A 19,622-nucleotide genomic window follows, 5' to 3' on the forward strand; every position below is an offset into this window, starting at 1 on the left:
GAGGAAGATAAGAAAAATAAGACAAAGAAGGGAAAGAGGATGAATGACTGGATGCTCCAAGCACATCAGGCCAGCCTGTTTACCTTCGGGGTTCACACCACACTGACACTAAATCAGGAGGAATGCCAAGAAAGAAACAGCAAGGAACCTGCAGAGGTTAAAAATAAGGGCAGGAAGTAACCACACGAAGCAACTGAGAAAATAGGAACAAATAGATCTCATGACAAATCATCTGACAAACACCCAGTGGGAAAAGCTGCACATTCCATGGGTAACGCCAGAGCCGCGGAAGACCTTGGTGGCAAAGTCACAGTGAGCAGACTGACCCTGCTACTGCCAGGCGTGCCCACAGCCACGAAGCCCTGCAGAGCGCATCCGATACCAAACATTTCAAACCGGCGCCTCCGCACAGTTTCAGATGAAGACCAAAGCATTCATCTTCTCATTTTAAAGATCTTTTTTGTTTCTTTCAGGTCTCCCACTCAGGTGCAAGGTCCCAAAGCTTTGGGCCATCCTCCACTATTTTTCCAGGCCACAAGCAGGGAACTGGATGGGAAGTGGAGCAGCCAGGACACGAACCGGTGCCCATGAGGGATGCTGGCTGCAGGTGGAGGATTAGCCTGCTCCACCCATGTCTTTTGATCACATTGGCCAGGACTGCCTCCTCTAAGATTGCCATCTCCTATCTTCTTTTCTTGACCTGCAGGCCCCTGGTTATCCCCTGCAGATTGCCCAGCCCCAAGAGACAAGCTTTCTTGTGGTTGCTATTCACTTGCTCCTCTTTAGAGTCTTCCCATCATTTCTTTTTTTTGTTTGTTTGTTTCTTGCTTGTCTGTTTCTGTTGTTATTTTAGATGATATTAACAATGTTGATCAGAGTAGGATGGATCAAGGCTTAGGGAAATGTGGGTGTGATCATTGTTTCCAAATTTTCTGTTTTTCTTTCTTGTTTCGAGGAGCAGAGGTTGAGAGGGGGGGATAAGGGAAGAAGCCACACCCAGCCTCCCAACCGCTCCAATACCCAGGGATTGAGAATGTCCACCAAGATCAAGCCGGGGTCCCAATGTGGTACATACTCCGAGGGTTCTGCCCAAGTTATTTCAGTAGTTTTGAAATGTCAGTCTTGCAGACCCCAGAAAGAGGGACCCTTTTCAATGTCCATTGGCTGACCTAGTCAGCCTCACTCTCCCTCTGCCCAGGTATTTTCTATCATCGTTTGGCTGGGGTTGTTGTCCAATTTGTTCTGCCAGACTTCTTATAGGTCCACATCTTCAAGCACGCAGAGCATGCCCAGTGCAACCCAGAGTCCCGCCAGCACATCTCAGCAACTGGCACGGTCAAAGTCCCTGGCCGTCAGCCTAAGCCGCCTTACCTCCGCTCAGCCACCACTACATGCTGCTGGGGGCGGGATGTAAACCCTGTTTGGCACATCTGAAGAGGCCCAAGGCCTCTGCCAGTACCTCTCGGCATCTGATCCCTGACTTCGTTTTGCAGGTGGATATGCCATCCGTTGCTCCATCTGCACCACTGAGGAAGCTCTGGTTTGCTGGCACAGAGACCTGTCCGTGCAGTCCCTCAGCTGACATTCCTCGCCTGGGGGGGAGCCCTCAAACCCCTGCCCGCCCCCACCTGGGCCAGAACCCAAAGCACCTGTGAGTGCAGAACCTCCAACACTCAGAGGGCACCGCTGGGCAGCCCATGGGCTTCACCGGCACCACGGTACCCAGGCCACCTGGGCCCAGGCAGGGGACCCCACACCCTGCCAGACCGCCCCCTCCCATGATTTCTTATAAAAACTACAAGTCTCCCCTCGCTCTTGACCTGAGTTATTATAGCTGTCTCGCCTACCATGTTTTCTTTTAAATAAATATTTATTTCACTTATTCCAGAGCAAAGCTTGATGCAGTTGAAGTAATTTTGGTCATGAAATTAGAAGTCCTGGGCCCGGCACAGTGGCGCAGTGGTTAAGGTCCTCGCCTTGCACGCCCGAGATCCCATATGGGCGCCGGTTCTAATCCCGGCAGCTCCACTTCCCATCCAGCTCCCTGCCTGTGGCCTGGGAAAGCAGTCGAGGACAGCCCAAAGCTTTGGGACCCTGCACCCGCGTGGGAGACCCTGAAGAGGCTCCTGGCTTCGGATCGGCATAGCATCGGCCATTGCACTCACTTGGGGAGTGAATCATCGGATGGAAGATCTTCCTCTCTGTCTCTCCTCTCTGTAAAATAAAATAAATCTTTTAAAAAAAAAAAAACTTGCTGTGCACTTATTTGAACATCAAGGGCCAGCAGGAACAAAACGGAAAGAGCCTCCTCTCCACTGCTTCACTGCCCAGCTGGGCCAGGCCCAAGCCGGTAGCCCAGAACTCACTGGTGGCAGTCTCCCACATGCGTGGCAGGGACATAAGGCCTTGAGCCGTCACCTGCTGCCTCCTGAGATGCCATGAGCACGAGGACAGAATCCGGAGAGGAGCCGTGTCTCCGCCCCAAGCAATGGGACTCCAGATGCAGGCACTCCGGTGATGCCTCATCCGCCGTGTCAAACTCCCATCCCTGGATTAACGCTGAGACTCCCAGTTCCTGCACTCTTTGCTTGGACATTAACCTGAGGAGTTAGCGAAAATGTGTCATATCTGCATGAGGACATGAAGCACATTGGCCCTGACAGAAAAAAAAAAGAGAGAGAGAAAGAGAGAAAAAACACATACTTGTTGTCATGAAACCACTGGAAGACTGAGTTCTAAATGTGCTCAGGAGTTGTGAGGGAATCTGGTAAAAACGCAGATTCTGGGGCCCAGCTCAATAGCCTAGTGGCTAAAAATCCTCATCTTGTGTTCACCAGGATCCTATATGAGTACCAGTTCCTGTCCCAGCTGCCCTGCTTCCCATCCAGCTCCCTGCTTGTGGCCTGGGAAAGCAGTCGAGGACGACCCAAAGCCTTGGGACCCTGTACCCACGTGGGAGACCTGGAAGAAGCCCCTGGCTCCTGGCTTTGGATCACCTCAGCTCCAGCAGTTAAGAGAATCTTTCTCTCTGCTTCTCCTTCTCTCTGTGGATCAACCTTTCCAATAAAAATAAAATAAATCTTAAAAAATAAAAAGGCACAAATCCTGATTCAGTGAGTCGGACAAGGGCCCAGGACACATCCATGCCGTGGTTCCCAGATCCCACTTGGCCAGTGAGGCCAGACTATGTGCACAGCATAGCTGTCGCCATGGGAATGAAACCCAGGACCGGGAACAGCATGACTCGGACTGGGAACAGCAGCATGGAACTCCCTCAGGACGCCCGTCGGATGAAGCAGGTAAGATCAGATGTTAAGATGCCTGTGTCCCGTGCCACGCTGCCCGGCTTCAAGTCCCGGCTGTGCTCTTGACTCCAGCCCGCCCTGGCAGGTGGCGCTGGGAACCCCAGAAGCTGAATCCCTGTAAGAAAACTCCTCCGCTGTGTGGTGTGTGTGTGTTGGGGGAGCGGGAGGATGAGGGGTTACTTGGTCACTTACAAAATACATTTCGCCCTGGCAGTCATGATCAAAAATTTGAAAAACAATGGACTCGTTTGTTTCCAGATAGAGATGTGTTTTTTCTTAATGCCTTCAGTGTTTTAAGAGTATTTATTTTTAGTGTATTCTAGATTTAACTGTCTTAACTAAGTGAGGTCAAATAAAGCATTCACTGTTCTTTCCACTATCAAATCCACGAACTCACAAGGCATGTAACATTGACTTCCTTCAGGTGACGCACAGGTCATATCCACAGATCCCAGTTGATCGGCACTCCTGACCCTGGGTGCTACCACACACGTGCAACCAGGCGCTCGCACTGGACGCTCGCTGGAGCTGGGAGAGCTTCGAAGGCGCCAGCGAGGTACAAGGGCGCTCTCTGCTGGCGACATCTTTTCTTTGCAGGGAGGACGTTCAACAACTACCAAAGATGTCCAGCTTTTCGCTAAGCAAAAGTTGCGATTCTGTCACACTCCCACTGATACATCCAGAGTTCTTCACTGAAGTCGGAAATTTCACTCCATTTCCCCCCCACAGAAGGCCCTTCACTGCTGAGGCGTGTCCCACCCGGCTCTCCGTTCAACGAGGCGGGTTTCAAGTTTCAGCTCCTCCTTTTGAATTCCAGCCTGCTGAGGCTTCTCTCTGGAATGGTCCAAAATGGAGCCTCTTAGCGCTTACCCCGTGAAAAGCTCCGGGCCCAGAGCAAAGGTATTTGCAGTTTTGCTCTCTATGCTTCTATGCACGGTAATGCTGTTTCTTCTACAACTAAAATTCCTAAAACCTAAAACCAACAGCTTTTACACGTTTGAAGTTAAAGATGCTAAAGGAAGAACCGTTTCTCTGGAAAAATTCAAAGGCAAAGTAAGTTGCATCTTCCGATTCTTCTTTCTGATGTTTTGCTGTCTCGGCCCTGTTCCTTGCGTCTCGCATGGTTACAAGCTAGAATTCAGTCTTTAAAATCCCGTTAGGATTGCGTCACCAAGAGTTCTCGTCCTTAAAGATATCTGTAATTGATAAGCTCTCTTCAAAATGCTTTTAATTTTCGTGCTTTGTTAAGAGAATGCTTATAGGTAGTAATTTGAATCTGTGGACGTTAAGAACAACATTAATACCTAACATTACCAAAAAAAATCGCTTATTCTCATCTTTCACTTGAAACTAAACTTTTGTGAGACCTTATAATTTTGTCTTCTTTTTTTAATCCTGCAATATTTCAGAATCTCAGCTCAGGAATTTGGGTAACGGTTTTCAATAAAAGTGAATATGACTAAAACTATGAAATAACATCAAATGCCATAATACCCCCCCCCCAAAAAAAAATGGTTTAAAGTTTTAACTATTTGCAAGGATTTTTTTTTTTTTTAATCTTTTGCTTCACTTTCCGGTTGGATTTTTTTTTCTTTTTCCGGGAGGTTACGCTAGTTGTAAACGTGGCCAGTGACTGCCAGCTCACAGACCGAAATTACTTAGCTCTGAAGGAGTTGCACAAAGAGTTTGGACCATACCACTTCAGCGTCTTGGCTTTTCCGTGCAATCAGTTCGGAGATTCGGAGCCCAGACCAAGCAAGGAAGTCGAATCGTTTGCAAGAAGCAACTACGGAGTAACCTTCCCCATCTTCCACAAGATTAAGATTCTAGGATCTGACGCCGACCCTGCTTTCAGATTTCTTGTTGGTAAATATCTGCCTGCCCCCACCCATCTACTGTTTGTCATCGGATCTTTTTTGCTTTTAAATACACCGGGACCATAGCATTCCCCGTTCGTTTGAAATGTTTCATTGGAGAAAGTTTTAGGAAAGTGCCAGAGGAGCCAGCGTTTCATCCTTTGTAACTTTCTGTAAGTTATGCATCCTGGAAACCAAGGTTTTAACTTGTGAGTTGACAGAAGTCTACTGCATTGCGTTGTAATTCTTAGCATCTGAAGAATTTATGTACTTAGAGTGTGGCCATGGCTGTTTTCGCACAATTCCGCAATTCTCCCCTTACTTATCTGGCACTGGGGAGACGCCCCGCCCCATTATTAAACATCCCAAATGTGGCTGAGCGTTATCAGACACCCGTTGGTGTTTAATCCCTTTCGTAATTGCCTCTCTTATCTGAGATGTACCTCAGGCCCAATACTCCCCAGGCTGCTGCTAAAAGTCAGAGCAGCCAGACTGACCCTGCCCTGAGACTGAGTACAGAGATCCCGGGGAAGGTGCCCAAGGCCAACTTACATGCCCATTGTGTGGGCCACGTGGTACCGTGACCCTGAGGCTTGCGGTCTACACCTAGATTCAAACCCCTGCTCAGTTGTTCCTGCTATGTGGCTTCTGGGAGCAGACATTTCTTTGCCCATCCCCTCATTTCTTTCAGTTTTTTAAAGATGCATTTATTTTTGTTGGAAAGGCAGATCTACAGAGAGAGGAGAGACTGAGAGAAAGATCTTCCGTCTGCTGGTTCACGCCAATGACTCCAACAGCCAGAACTGAGCCCATCCAAAGTCAGGAGCCGGAGGCGTCTTCTAGCTCTCCCACGTGGGGGCAGCGTTCAAGGTCCCGGCCCATCCTCCATAAGCACAGAGCTGGATGGGAAGTGGAGCAGCTGGGGTACTAACCAGCACCCACATGGGATCCCAATGCTTGCAAGGGGAGGATTAGCCTGTTGAGCCACAGTGCCGGCCCCATCTCATTTCTAAGCCAAAGTTCCCGACATTCCCTGCCTCGTAAGACTGCGTGAGAGTTAAGTGTGTGCATGCACAGAAAAGCAAGCACAGCTAACTGTGTGCCAGCCACTATTCCCCAGGACAGTCAGCCAGCAACGTTCTCGCACCTAGCTCTCTCTGATGGCATCGCCAGGCCTGTTGTCACCGTAGAAAATCTAGCTGGCTGGCTTGCTGGCTTGCTGGCTTGCTTGCTTGCTTCATTGATTGTTGCCTCGCCAGACAATCAAGCTTCCAACCCAAAAATGAGACCCCGGTGCCCTGCGACACTCCACAGCTGTGTGAGATGTCTAATGCCGAGGAGAGGCTGAGGCACTGCAGTCGCTGCCCCCAGAGTGGCTTCATTTCTGGGGGATGCCAAGGGAAAAGCCAAGGCATATGCCCTCAGTCACAGCAGCCAAACGCTTGGGCACAGGAGCTGGTACTGGTGCCTTGTCATCACTCCCAGGAGTGTCTGGGCCCAATGCAATGGCTCAATCGCTCCATTGGCTAATCCTCCCCCTTCAAGCACTAGGATCCCATCTGAGTGATGATCTGAGTCCTGGCCTCTCCACTTCCCATCCAGCTCCCTGCTTGTGGCCTGGGAAAGCAGTCGAGGACGGCCCAAAGCCTTGGGAACTGACACCCGTGTCGGAGACCTGGAAGAAGCTCCTGGGTTCAAATTGTCTCAGCTCCAGCTGTTAAAGCCGCTTGGGGAGTGAATCAACAGATGGAAGATCTTCCTCTCTGTCTCTCCTCCTTTATATCTGACTTTCCAATAAAACTAAACTAAAAAAATATTTTTTTTAATTTTTAAGATTTATAAAAAAACTTAAAAAGATTAAATAGGGATTAATCCTTCAAGCATTGTATGTCAATATACTACCATGCACATGGTAAACACTTATTTTTAGTTATCTTTTTTCTCATGTTTTTCAATAATACAAACATAAATTCTAGATAATAAAAATGGGGGGAATCCGTATGTCTTATATAAATTAAAATTTATCAAAAGAATGTTACAACTTCTTGAAGATTAGTATTCAGAATCTGTTATTTTCAGCTATGCAAAAACGTTAAAAACATTAACATACACCTATTTAACATGAAAAGCAATCCACAGATTTCCATTACCAAGTTCCTTTAGGACATCATTTTATCTTTCAAAATGTTAAGAAGCTGAAAGTTTTAAGCCAATGACAAGCTAAAATCTTTGTTTAAAATCAAAAAACCTAAAATAACTTCATCAATGTAGATCAGTAGAAAGTATTGAAATTTGGCTCATCAAACTTTCAAATTCTCTGTTTGCTTTAGTTTTGATTTTATCGCATGACCCCAAAGTTATCGTGTACGCTCATTATCCTACGTTCTATTTCAGATTCTGTAAAGAAGGAACCACGGTGGAACTTCTGGAAGTATCTGGTCAACCCTGAGGGTCAAGTTGTGAAGTTCTGGAGGCCTGAGGAGCCCATTGACGTCATCAGGCCTGACATCGCAGCTCAGATTAGGAAAATCATCATAAAAAAGAAGGAGGACCTATGAGCCTGCCGCTGGGCCCGCCTCCCGCTGCAAGCACAGAAGGGTTCCGGGACAGCTTGGTCTCGTCTCAAAAACTTCAGTGTGGCATGAAAGGATGGGGTTTTTTTTACGTTGTCTTGCTAGCCAGTAGTAATGAAGGACTCCAGTACGACAGTATTATCAAAACGGAAAGAACAGCCAAAGACTACTGAAAATTCAGAATTCAGTCACCCGTGGACTTCAGTATCCTGTTCAACTTGACCCTTTTCCAGGACCGTACTGGATGGCTAAGCCAACACACTAGACCACTGCTGGGTTCAAGGCGACTGTGGGTGACTAGCAAATGTCACAGCTATGTTGAACATGCTAAAATATTGAAATGTTGAAAAAATGTAAAATATACCTATAAAGTGTCATATACTTTTGTTTCATGTACAGTGTTTGATTTGGTTTTCTAAGTAGTTGCCTGGTGTGTTTTACTATGACAATCATTTATAAATGACATTATCGTAATAGTTGAAGCAACCCTCATTTCCAGTGTTTCTCCAGAAGCAAGTCGGATTCTAGAAATGCAATATGAAGGTTGAGTTGATCGTTTCTGGGTGAAGAGCTCAAGTGTAGGATGTGAGTGTAATTGATTTCTTCTCAGTTGATTTTGGCTGTTCATATATAGTCAGACTAAATCATTTGGAGAGAATTCAATGACCCATCGTTCTGAGAGTTGAATTGCGAAAATTAGCTCCAAGAGATCAAAATGCGAATGTGAAAGAGCGAGCAGCCCAGGACTCGCTGAACGGACTGCATCCTGTGTGCGCTCTGTGGCAAAGGTGGAGGCGCAATTTCCACCCGAGGACAAGAGGATCCACCGGTATGGCCTTGCGGTGGGAGACCCCGCGGGAGCACTCAGCCCCTGGAACTGCTGTGTGTGGCAGGTGCAGCGTGACCGAGCGAAGGGGTGCAGTCGCTCTTTATGCTTCAAAATTCTTTAACTTTTATAGAGCATTGATAAATGAACATACTTACCAACATGTGTGAAGGCACCAGGAAATCAGAATGAATCTGGGTTACTGATAAACAGAAGCCACCTAAGCAGTCCGTCCTTTGTGATTTTGGTCCTACAAGCCTAGGAGGAGTTTGAATGCCGAGCCGCTGTGCCGCACAGCGTGGAGGGCCACCCTGCCTCAAAGTGTTACAGCCAGAGCGCTCCTGCCTCATCCTGCACAGCCGCTTAGGACTTGAGCGGGACAGTGCAGCGGCCTGGCTGGTGGGAGGATGGCATGGTGGTGGTGCCTACGTCCCAGGCAGGAGCAGCACCCCACAAGCGATGCAGACTCCCCACTGTCCAATGGGTGGCAGCAGAGCTGCACTGAGGGTGGCCAGGGCTGTCCAGTGAATGCCCACCCCAGCGAGGGCTGGCCTGCCTCAAGCCACAGGGGGCTGCGTAATGACCATCTTCACAGTGGTTGTCCCTTGCCCCTTGGGTGTGCAGGGCAGGCAAGCAGGTGGAGATTCGTGTGTCTGCTCTGGGTTCCCCGCTGTCCCCCACCTCCCAGCACACACGCTGAGCACAAGCTGTCTCTCTGGAATCGGTGTCAGCATCGCGCGTCTGAGTCACGGGCTGCCTGACAGGGGATGTGATTGAGAACTGCTGAGCGTCACGTGGTATGCGGCTGTCTTCAGGACAGGAGACAGAAGCAAGTGCATTTTAGTTCTGGTGCTTGGAGACTATGTCCTAGTAATTCCAGCTCACGGCGGACGGACCAGAGTGTCGGGCCTAGGATAGGAACGAAAACGCGCCTGAGCCAGGCCCGACCGCTGTGTCTCGTTTCCGAATAGGCTTAACAAGCACAGGGCGTCTGGGACGCTATGTCCTAACTTGGGGTATATACACAGCAGTGGGCAAATGAGTAACAGCAGACTCCGAGGAACCCTGACAGCATAGGGCAGTTTCCATGGTGTAAAGTTCCTGGCGGCCAGTTCCCAGTGGGTTCTAATAATTAGCTCAAGGCCTCTGAAATTTTGAACACTTGGTCTGCACTTACCTCACTGCTAGCTCCAGCACACCAAAGGGTTGAAAGATGGGACTTCAACGGGGGATCATCAGGATCCCCGGAGAGAAAAACCCACAACAAAAATGTTACATTATTATATACTAGTGTTAATATAACAACTATGGAAATGTATATAAAAATGTGGAAGTCTACACAGCTTCTGAATTATGACAGTGATAATACTCTGCCTAATTGCGCTGAAATCTAATAACCTCGTTGAATTACCTGCAGATAATCTCAAACAGGAAGTTACTTCAGTTAAAAGCAAAAACACAGGGACTGGCATCCTGGCCCAGCGGGTGAAGCTCCCACATGCAAAGTGGGCATCCTACACAGGAGCGCTGGTTCAAGTCCCGGTTGCTCTGCTTCGGGTTCAGCTCCCTACTGATGTGCCTGGGAAAGCAGCAGGACGTGCTCCCCATCCTGGGAGCCCTGCACCCACAGGGAAGGCCCAGCCAGCGTTCCTGCCTCTGGGCTCCGGCCTGAGCCAGTCCTGGCTGTTGCAGCCATTGGAGCAGTGAGCAAGAGAATGGAAAATCTTTCTAGCTTCCCCCTCTGTATCTCTCTTTCAAAACAAAATATTATGATCAAATCTCAAAGAGAAAAGCCAAAACTGTCTCTACATTTATTTCTTTAAAGATGCTGTGATGAAAACACTGCTTTTCATGGGCTGAAGTGTTGTCTGTACACACACAATGTCACGTTCATTCACGGTTGAATCTAAAACATGGCCTAAGTGGGTGGAGCTGATGAGGGGATGAGGCTTGATGATTTCATCTTCTCATGGGATCACAGAACTCCCGCGACAGTAATGCCCAGGAACTGACCCATCACACTCCCTCCACTTCTCCTTCCCCCTCCTCAGCCCAACCATGAAGGCCCCAGCTGGCAGAAAGGCAGCAAGAGGCGAGGCGATGGAAGCAGCCGCCTGCCCCACGCCAGCGAGGCCGGAGTGCTGGCTGCCCCGGGAAGCAGCCTGGGCGGGAAGCCAGCAGCCCAGCCCTCCTCACCGAGCGACCCCTTTCCCTCTGCTCGGGTCTCGACTTCCCAATGCCTGTCTTTCCCGCTCAAGCCAATGGAAATGTTTTTTTTTTTTTAATTTTTCTCTCCATTTTCCTTTTTACCCATTGATTCCTTTAATCTTCTGTCGTTCCATTCCTTCCCTCCTCCCTGCTCCTATCAGTAATATTAAACTGTAAAAAAAAAAACAGCTTTGAAAGTGCACTGTTCATTGAGGACAAACACTGGCATTTTAGGCCTTGCTTCTCAATTTCAAATTTAAAAAATGAAACACAAAGGCTAGGCATTCAAAATTGAACAGGTTTTTTTATTATTATTTTTAGCAACAGGCCAGTGACTCTCTTGAGAAAATGACACAGGAACATTTAACCTTAAAAAATAAACAGGATGAGAACATTCACCTAAACTTAAAACACGACTGTAAAAATGGAATAACCCTTTGCCACGACACGAGGAGGCTACAATCTGAAAGAAAATGCCCAAGAATGAATTTACAGGTATCTGTTCAACCTATTTCTAAAAATAAGTTTAAATAAGATAAGCACAAAAACTATTTTACCAATATAATTCAATACATCTCATCTAGAAACACACCTCCAGTTCCACCACGTGCTGCAAACGTCCACTTGAGGGCGCCAAAGGTCTGGGTCCAGGCCTAGCTGCCCCTGCAGCAATAAAACAGATAAAATCACACTGCAGGGTCGTCCTTCCCACTTGGCCAGCTCAAGCTCTTACTCGCTCCCAAACATTCTGTGAGCATGCAAACTTGCAGAAAGTGAAGAATTGAGTCAACCCTACTAATTCAACCAGCTGCCAAAAAGTTCCTCAATTTTTTTGACATTTCAAGTGAAATGGAGATTGCTGACTCATTTCGAATATTACCCCTAGTCCCTCTTGAGCTAGCATGCACACACCGTCACAGAGACCTACTTTAATGATTTATTAAGAATTACTGCTCCGGGTCTGGGGCAATAGCCTAGTGGTTAAAGTCCTCACCTAACACACCCCGGAATCCCATACGGGCTCCTGTTTGTATTCTGGCTGCTCCACTTCCCATCCAGCTTTCTGCTTGTGGCCCAGGAAAGCAGTCGAGGATGGCCCAAAGCCTGGGGACCCTGCACCTGTGTGGGAGACCTGGAAGAAGCTCCTGGCTCCTGGCTTCGGATCGGCTCAGCTCTGGCAGTTGTGGCCCCTAGGAGAGTGAATCAGCAGATAGAATATCTTTCTCTCTGCCTCTCCTCCCCTCTGTAAACCTAACTTTCTAATAAAAACAAATAAATCATTTTTTAAGAAAAAGAAATTGCTGTTCCAAGAAACAATACCAGACTTCACAGCCCCGCTTCCCTTCCAGCTCCCTGCCTGTGGCCTGGGAAAGCAGTTGAGGACGACCCAAAGCTTTGGGACCCTGCACCCGCGTGGGAGACCCGGAAGAGGCTCCTGGCTTCGGATCGGCATAGTATCGGCCCGTTGCGCTCACTCGGGCGGAAGATCTTCTTCTCTGTCTCTCCTCTCTGTATATCCGCCTTTCCAATAAATAAATAATAAAAATAAATCTTTAAAAAATAAAAAAAAGAAAATTTGCACATAGATTTAAGATTTTTCATCCTAGACTGTCATTACATTCTAAAGCGTACACTTAAAAACGCATACAGTGTCACAAATACTTTAATACGGGCACCTACCCACGTCTTCAAACATCATAATTGAAACCTTGGGGTCATTAGTTAAATCACTTTCTTCGCCGTTATAAAGCTGTGCGTTGTGTTATAGTTGAGTAACTACGGTAACAGTAACTGATTCATGCTAAGTAGCACCCGACATGACGGCAGGAAGTGCACGCCCGCACTGCAGACCCCAGTGCCCTCCGACGTTAAGGTGGATGCGACGAGATAGCAGCCGCATGTTAGCTGGTGTCACTCGCATATCCAACCAGCTAACAATACACTGCCAGCTCGTCACACACGCGGGAGGACACACACAGCGACGCGAGGACATGGCCCAGAAGCAGGTGGCAGGGTAGCACTGGCTGCTGACTCGACGCACAGCAGCCAGCAAACTACGCACTGCCTGCCCGACCCTGGTCGCTGCCGGGAGGACACCGAGGTCGGTCAGAGCGCCGAGCGCGAGCCAGAGACAGACCTGCAACCGAGCTGAGGGAGGAAGGTGCCAGTGGCCAGCGCGGTTAGGGACTTACATGGCAGTTGGGTGACACTAACCATTGCACTCTGAAAGTGTAGCTACGCACTCAACTCTGCAGAAAAGACCTACAGAAACCTGAGTCAGGGTTACAGCGCAGTGAAGGGTGATGGGGAGGCTGAGGGATGCGAGGCGGAGTCACTAGGCTGAGGCTCGACGTGGCCTCTCCGGCTCGGGGACCCCGCGCCCACCTCCCCGACGCGCCAGGGCCGAGCCGTCGTCGCGGGGCTTCCCTCTGCAGCCCCAACGCCGCCTTCCTCAGCACCTGCGGTTCTTCTTCGAGGCCCAGCGGTCACTCACGTCAGGGGGCGAGCAAGCCCCGGCTCCTCCGCCGCGAGCCTCCCGGCGAGCACCGACCCGCACCACACTCCCGGGAAGACCAGATCCCACGTTCGCAGGTGGGAAGGCAGCGTGAGGGGTGGCCCCGGGGCTCCCGGTGCCCTCCGCAGCCCCCCGGCTCGGCCCCGAGGCCCGGCCCGGCCCGCCGCTCCCACCGAGCGCTCCCGGGGGATCCATTTAAAAAGCCAGCCGGGCGGCCGCCGGAGCGGGAATCCCCCGGCGCGGCCTGCCATTGGCCGGCGCGGCCGTGACGTCAGCGCCCGGGAGGGCTTCCCCGACGCGAGCCCGGCGCCGGCGGCGCTCACGGCCCCGCCCCCGCGGCCCGCACGCAGGCACGCCGGCACGTACGCATGCGCGCGCGCTCGCCCCGGCGCCGCCGCCCGGCTGAGGCGCGCCGGGGAGCGCCAAGCTTCGCCCGGGAGCGCCAAGCTTTGCCCGCGGCCTGTGGCGCGCCTCTCAGCCCCGCGGGCCGGGTCCCCCGCTGGAGGCTGGCGGCTTGGCGCGCCGAGGCGCGGGTCCTGGGAGCTTTACGTTCTTTGCTTTGCCACTCCAACGGTTCCCGACCCCCCGTAAGGGGGCTCGCCAGGAACGGTCCCCAGGCGGGGTGGTCCTCGGCTCGGCACCTGCCGCAGGCCCAGGACATCGGGGAGAGGGGGCGCCGACAGAGCCAGACGGGCCGCCGGCGCAGGTGCCAGGAGAGGCGGCCTCGCCAGATGGCCCGGGGAAAACCGTCTGGCGGCCTCATTGCCGCCCCCGGATGACCGCGGATCGCATGCTGCTCTGAGGCGAGATACGGATTTATACCTTTTTTCTGGGGAGGATTAATAGATACCCAGAAAGAGTCAATGATTTTTTTTTTTAAATGTGAAAACTCAGTCCTGTTCTGCCTCATACTGACAGCGTCAAACTCAGGCCCATTCTTAGGCCAGTACTGTGCACGCAGGCAAAGGTCCAGGGATGCCACACACATCTTCAAACAGTACTTACCAAAATGGCTGACCAAGAACTCAGATCCAAAGATCTCTGTTTCAGCCACAAGAACTCGACCTACGTACCTCGCAGTGCAGAGGAGCATCATTCCGGCTTCCAGAAAATCTCTTCAGCAAACAGTAAGGTCAAATAAAGCGAACTATCATTGGATGAGGCTTAGAGGCCTTGTTAGGCGGTCAGCTTTGCAAACGCCAACTAGAATCTAAAATACAGCACAAACACTATGACTTTTTATCTTTGTTCTGCTTTTAGATGTACATTTACCCACAGAATTAAATCAATGAAAGTTAAAGTCCATACAAATTGGTGTTTTTATCGTAACTAAAAATACAAACCATCTAAAATGCTGTTACTTATATAATAACTCTAAATTCCATTTTTGCCACTGGTTCCACGGCGTGTAAACAGTGTGAGACTGTCTCGTGTAAAGAGAGTATTAGGTCAATAGCTCCCTTTAGAAAGTTATTGAGGAGGCTGGCACTTTGGCACAGCAGGTGCCTGCATCACAATGCCTGGGTTCAAGTACATAGCATCCCTTCTGCTTCTGATCCAGCTTCCTGCTAGTGTGCCTGGGAGGCAGCACATGAGGCCACCCCCCCACACACACACACACACAGGTGTGGCTGGAACCCCCCAGGTGAGAGAGCCAGGTTCCCTTGCAGGCTCCTGGTTTGGGCCTGGCCGGCCCCCAGCTACTGTAGGGATTTGGTAAGCCCAACAGCAAACAGAAGATCTCTCACTCCCTCTCTTTTCTCTATCCCTCTGCTTTTCAAACAATTTTTTAATGTTATTGTGTGCTTAGATATTCAGCTTAAAATTTAACATCAAAACAGTACAAGCAGGAAGAGGAGCATTTTTGATAACCACCCAGGGCACCACTGCCACAGCCAAGAATCTTTAGTTCTTAAGTCACTATGACTACGATCGAGATACTGGTCCTCTCTGATTAAACACAGGCCAACCATAGCTTTCCACCAGTCAGACCTGGCAATAACCACCTTCACCAAATGACCCAAGTGCACGTCACCATTAACGAGACATTCAAACGCGCATGCCTCCTAATACTAATGCCATGAGCACAACCCAACCTTGCTTCTGTGGGATTCTTGCCTAAAATGCACTAGACAAACCCAAACAGTCTTGGTTCAGATACACTGGCCACTAAAGCAGCATGGCCTTGAAAAAGACTAAGAGACCACCACACAGTTTTGAACGGTCTTAACATTGGGGGGAGGTGGGTGAAAGATAGGGTATATACTTTGTACAGTTTGTCAACTTTTTCCCCCCCAAAACCCTTGTAACATCAGGTAGTCATTATCATTAAAGCATCCCGGCACCATGGTTTCAGGCGGCGGGGGAGCAGTAGGGAAACAAGAATCAAGCATTGTATCCCCATATTTTTCAGGGAAATTTGAGGGACAATAAGACCCTGTGTCTTGGGGGGTGATCCGCTATCCTCCAAAGGGGTTTTACAGGAGGTGGGTGGTGAGCGGCCATGAGACAGGCCCGGAAGACAACTCCTAGGCCAATTTGAGTCCCAAGGAGGTGGCCAGGAGGGATAGCCGGGGCTGTAAGGGTCTAAGCAGGTCTCTTACATTTCTGTTCCCCCTGGAAGTCGGGCAGGCCTCTGTTTACGCTTTTACATACACACCACGCATTCGCCAGCAGCCTTTCCACCATCAAGGCGCGCTCGCTGCACCTGCCGCTGGGCAACCTGGCGTTTTCCACTTCACTGGGTTCAATTGCTTTTCCAGAAATGCAGAAAGATGACCCCTCCACCCCCTCCCTAACGCCAACGGTCCGTGGGTTCTCGCGCCCCAAGGGCCCGCCCGCGCGTCCCCTCCCGCCGCTGCCCGTGGCCCCCGCCACCGCTCCCGCGCCCGCCGCCGCTCGCGCGCCCCCTGCGCGCGCGCGCCAGCCCTGCCCGCCCCCGCGCGCGCCTACTGGACACAAAGGACGGTTGGTGCTGGCTTCAACGGTCCCCGGGACACCTGTCCCGCCGGTGGGGGTGGGGAAGCGGGAAGAAGGGCAGGAAATCTGGGGTTCGCTGTTCCCCGCGTCAGGCAGCGCAGAAAGCTGGGAGCGATTGACTGCTCGGAGATCTGGACCCTTAGAACATTTGCCGAGGTTGTGCAAGCCTGGAAAAAAGGCAATAAAGAATTCCCTCGCTTTGCTTACATGGCTTACTATTTTTTTTTCCCATTGTAAATAATGCCTAGGCTTATTTTTCTACCGCAGCCCAATTCATTAAAAAAAAGAAAGAAAGCCACAGGGGTCTTTTAAAATCTGTTTTTCCATAGCACAGTGAGTGGAGAGTCAAATTTGCCCAGTTTTAAAGCCTGAAAACCAAGTTGGATCACCCCAGGTACTTTCTTTGATATATGTGTGTATATATTTTTTTATTTCCTGAGGGTAGTTCTTGCACTTGAGAATTATCTGGATAATGTAGTTCCCCCACCCCAAGATAATGTAAGGAAAATAAGCCCCAACTCTATACCGACAGAATAGAATGAAAGAAGACATATGACAGTGATACAGCCCTCAAGGGCTCCTAAGCGCTCTAGACTTGGAAACTCTGTCTTCAGGAATATCCTCCCAGGACTTTACGTGCAGCATGAACCAAAACAGAACTGCGAATCTTTCCTAGTTCCCGTTCTGCCCAAGCAACCCTGTCCTCCTGGTGCAAAGGGTTTGGCAAATAGGCAGTTTGGTCAGCTAACTGCACTGCATTTTTGCTTTGTGATTTTCTTTTTTTTTTTTTTTAAGATTTAGTTTTATTATTTTTTTATTGGAAAGGCAGATATACAGAGAGGAGAGACAGAGAGGAAGATCTTCCGTCCGATGATTCACTCCCCAAGTGAGCGCAATGGGTCGATACTATGCCAATCCGAAGCCAGGAGCCTCTTCCGGGTCTCCCACGCGGGTGCAGGTTCCCAAAGCTTTGGGCCGTCCTCGACTGCTTTCCCAGGCCACAGGCAGGGAGCTGGAAGGGAAGAGGGGCTGCCGGGATTAGAACCGGCACCCATATGGGATCCCGGGCGTGCAAGGCGAGGACCTTTAACCACTTGCGCCACCGCGCCGGGCCCGTGATTTTCTTTTTAATATTTATTTTTATTGGAAAAGTAGATCAGATTTACAGAGAGAAGGAGACAGAAAAATCCTCCATCTGCTGCCAGGATCTGGAGACAGGAGCTGTTCTTTTGAATCTCTCATGCAGATGCAGGGTCCCAAGGCTTTGGGTCATTCTCTACTTCCCAGGCTGCAAAGAGGGAGCTGGATGGGAAGTGGAGCAGCCGGGATACGGACATGGGATCTCAGGACTTGCGAGGTGAGGATTTAAACATCGAACCATAGTGCCATGCCCCGCACTGAATTTTAAAGTAATCAGGCTAAGCATGACTATAATCCTTGGCTTCTGATTTATTATTGTGCTCTTCCCCTGATTGGGTAAATAGGTCTGGTTTCTAGAAAGGGGCCAATCAGTGGAAAGCAACTTTGTATACAAAAAGGGCAGGTTTCCATTCTCCCAGTAGTAACTGGCAGCTCCTCCCTTGATTGGGAGCTTTCTCACTTTCAATAAATCTCCACTTTGTTCACTGTCCCTGTCCGTGGGGAAGTTCTTCAGTGGGAGACAAGAACCAAGATATCCTTCGTGGTTCCACCACAGTGATGTGGACCCAGGTGCCAATGTCACTGTCTTCCAATGAGCAGTCAGCCTTCTTTAACTCTCTGCCTTTCCCTCGTGCCCAAAGACAGCTACCAACAGCAGTCCTTTGTCCCCTGAGCAATGATGACTGCATCTCCCCTTTCTGGAGTGATAACAGCAGCCAAGCTGATGAGACCACCTCCAGGCTGTGCCCTCTCCTGTGTATTGAACATATTCACACTTGGACCCAGCAAGTGTCACACACACTACGCAAAGCAATGAGATCTAGTATCAAAGCTTATGTATCTATAACTATTACCTTAAGCTATCGTATTTCTTCTCTGCCCAAAAATCTCTGGAAGGACCTTCTTTACACAGAGATTTAAGTTCCAAGCTCCCGGGCCCTGTCATTTCTCTCTGCTTTATTTATTTGTTTATTTGTTTATTTGTTTATTTATTTGTCAGCAGAGAAGCACTTTAATGAACAGTGGCTTCAAGCCACCAGGACACAGGCTCCCCCAATGTCCTTAATCTTCTTCTCTTCAGCTTTTCTACTGAAGAATTTGGCTTTGACAATGACCGGGAACTTTGAGAGCTTTCCTTTTCCCAGAACTTTCTAGTAGCCCAACCTCACCACATCAATGATGGGGGCAGCGCTCGTTTTGTTCTTGGCAGCGTTCACCCAGGTCTGCTCACTGACCAGCGTCCACAGCTTATCCAGGTTGACATTTGGGCAGAAGCTCTGGTTCCAGTTCAAGTGGTAATGCCTTTTACCAACTTTCCCCAAGTAACCTGAGTGATATTTGTCAAAGTTGATCCTGTGGTGATGCATGCCACCAGCATCTCTCTGGCCTCCCGGGTGCTTCCAGTACTTGCCGATGCGGTCATGGCCAGGGCTCACGTGGCCGCACAGTTTCCGCGTCTTCCTCAGTCTGCATGGCACATCGGCTGCCATGCAGAGGAAAGCCACCAGGACAGAGGCTCTGCCCTGCTTGCATCACCTCCCTTTATGATGTCATGGCTGTCCATCCCTCCTCTCCTGTCAAGCCTGTGCTAGGTTGTGCCATTCTGGGATTGTCCCTATCTTCGAGCAAAACTGTACCATTCAAACGCCAGGTTACCTTTCCCAAACTGCCTTTGCAAATCACACTGCTTAGAATCTTTTTTTTCCCGTGTTCCTATAGAATAGACCTGTGGTTTGTGTTTGGCTCCATATTTTACATACATTATCCACTATGTAGATCGGCTCCAACCACACAAGGTTCTTGACTTTTTCATCTTTGAATCCTCTTCAGAGATTGGCTCAGTGTTTTGCTCAGAGTAAGCTTTGAACTTGATTGGTGCTTTGTAGATTAAGACTTTTCTCAAATCATGGACCGGAATTAAAGTCACAAAAGAGCTTAACACAGCTATGCTTGGAATGTGAGAAACTCAGTTTTAAGATATGTAGGAGTTAAATGTCATAATGGAAAGTAAAGTTCTAGGCCTGCTACTTCTGGCTGTGTAACTTGGAATGTAGCTTTTTCTTTTCCCCTTCAACTGTCAAACGAGGTCATTATCTATCATACAGTTAGGATAAAGGTCAAGAGGGAAAATATAAAATTTCTGAAAGTGTAAATTTCTTTCTTGGAAATGAAGGTATGAGACTTAAATGACGAACAACAATATTTGGATAATAAATGTGC

General features: G+C 49.5%; 1 protein-coding gene and 1 pseudogene across 4 annotated transcripts; one reads left to right on the forward strand and one right to left on the reverse strand.

Annotated features, from left to right (window-relative positions):
* Positions 1-4,120: 4,120 nt before the first annotated feature.
* Positions 4,121-8,109, forward strand: GPX8 (glutathione peroxidase 8 (putative)). 3 transcript variants are annotated; one of them, XM_040977692.1, is made up of 3 exons: positions 4,121-4,358; positions 4,910-5,171; positions 7,556-8,109. In XM_040977692.1, the coding sequence occupies exons 1-3, from the start codon at positions 4,155-4,157 to the stop codon at positions 7,717-7,719; spliced, it is 630 nt and encodes a 209-aa protein (XP_040833626.1). In that variant the 5' UTR covers positions 4,121-4,154; the 3' UTR covers positions 7,720-8,109. The 3 variants fall into 3 exon arrangements, with proteins under 3 accessions (XP_040833626.1, XP_040833627.1, XP_040833628.1); XM_040977693.1 differs by having other exon boundaries at positions 4,155-4,205; XM_040977694.1 differs by having other exon boundaries at positions 4,155-4,205; positions 5,036-5,171.
* Positions 8,110-18,399: 10,290 nt separating this feature from the next.
* LOC121154393 lies at positions 18,400-18,892 on the reverse strand (annotated as a pseudogene). The gene has a single exon (XR_005883505.1). The product of XR_005883505.1 is annotated as a 60S ribosomal protein L27a-like (transcript).
* Positions 18,893-19,622: the final 730 nt, after the last annotated feature.

The sequence above is a fragment of the Ochotona curzoniae genome, unplaced genomic scaffold, assembly GCF_017591425.1.
Source record: "Ochotona curzoniae isolate NIBS_2020 unplaced genomic scaffold, NIBS_Ocur_1.0 contig_2754, whole genome shotgun sequence".
Taxonomy (NCBI): domain Eukaryota; kingdom Metazoa; phylum Chordata; class Mammalia; order Lagomorpha; family Ochotonidae; genus Ochotona; species Ochotona curzoniae.

What these genes read in the sequence shown, in the direction of transcription:
- GPX8 (XM_040977692.1), top strand. Translation starts at nt 4,155, where the DNA reads ATGGAGCCTCTTAGCGCTTACCCCGTGAAAAGCTCCGGGCCCAGAGCA. An exon ending in TGGAAAAATTCAAAGGCAAA is followed by an intron (nt 4,359 to 4,909) that starts GTAAGTTGCATC and finishes TTTTTCCGGGAG; the next exon opens with GTTACGCTAGTTGTAAACGT. An exon ending in TGCTTTCAGATTTCTTGTTG is followed by an intron (nt 5,172 to 7,555) that starts GTAAATATCTGC and finishes GTTCTATTTCAG; the next exon opens with ATTCTGTAAAGAAGGAACCA.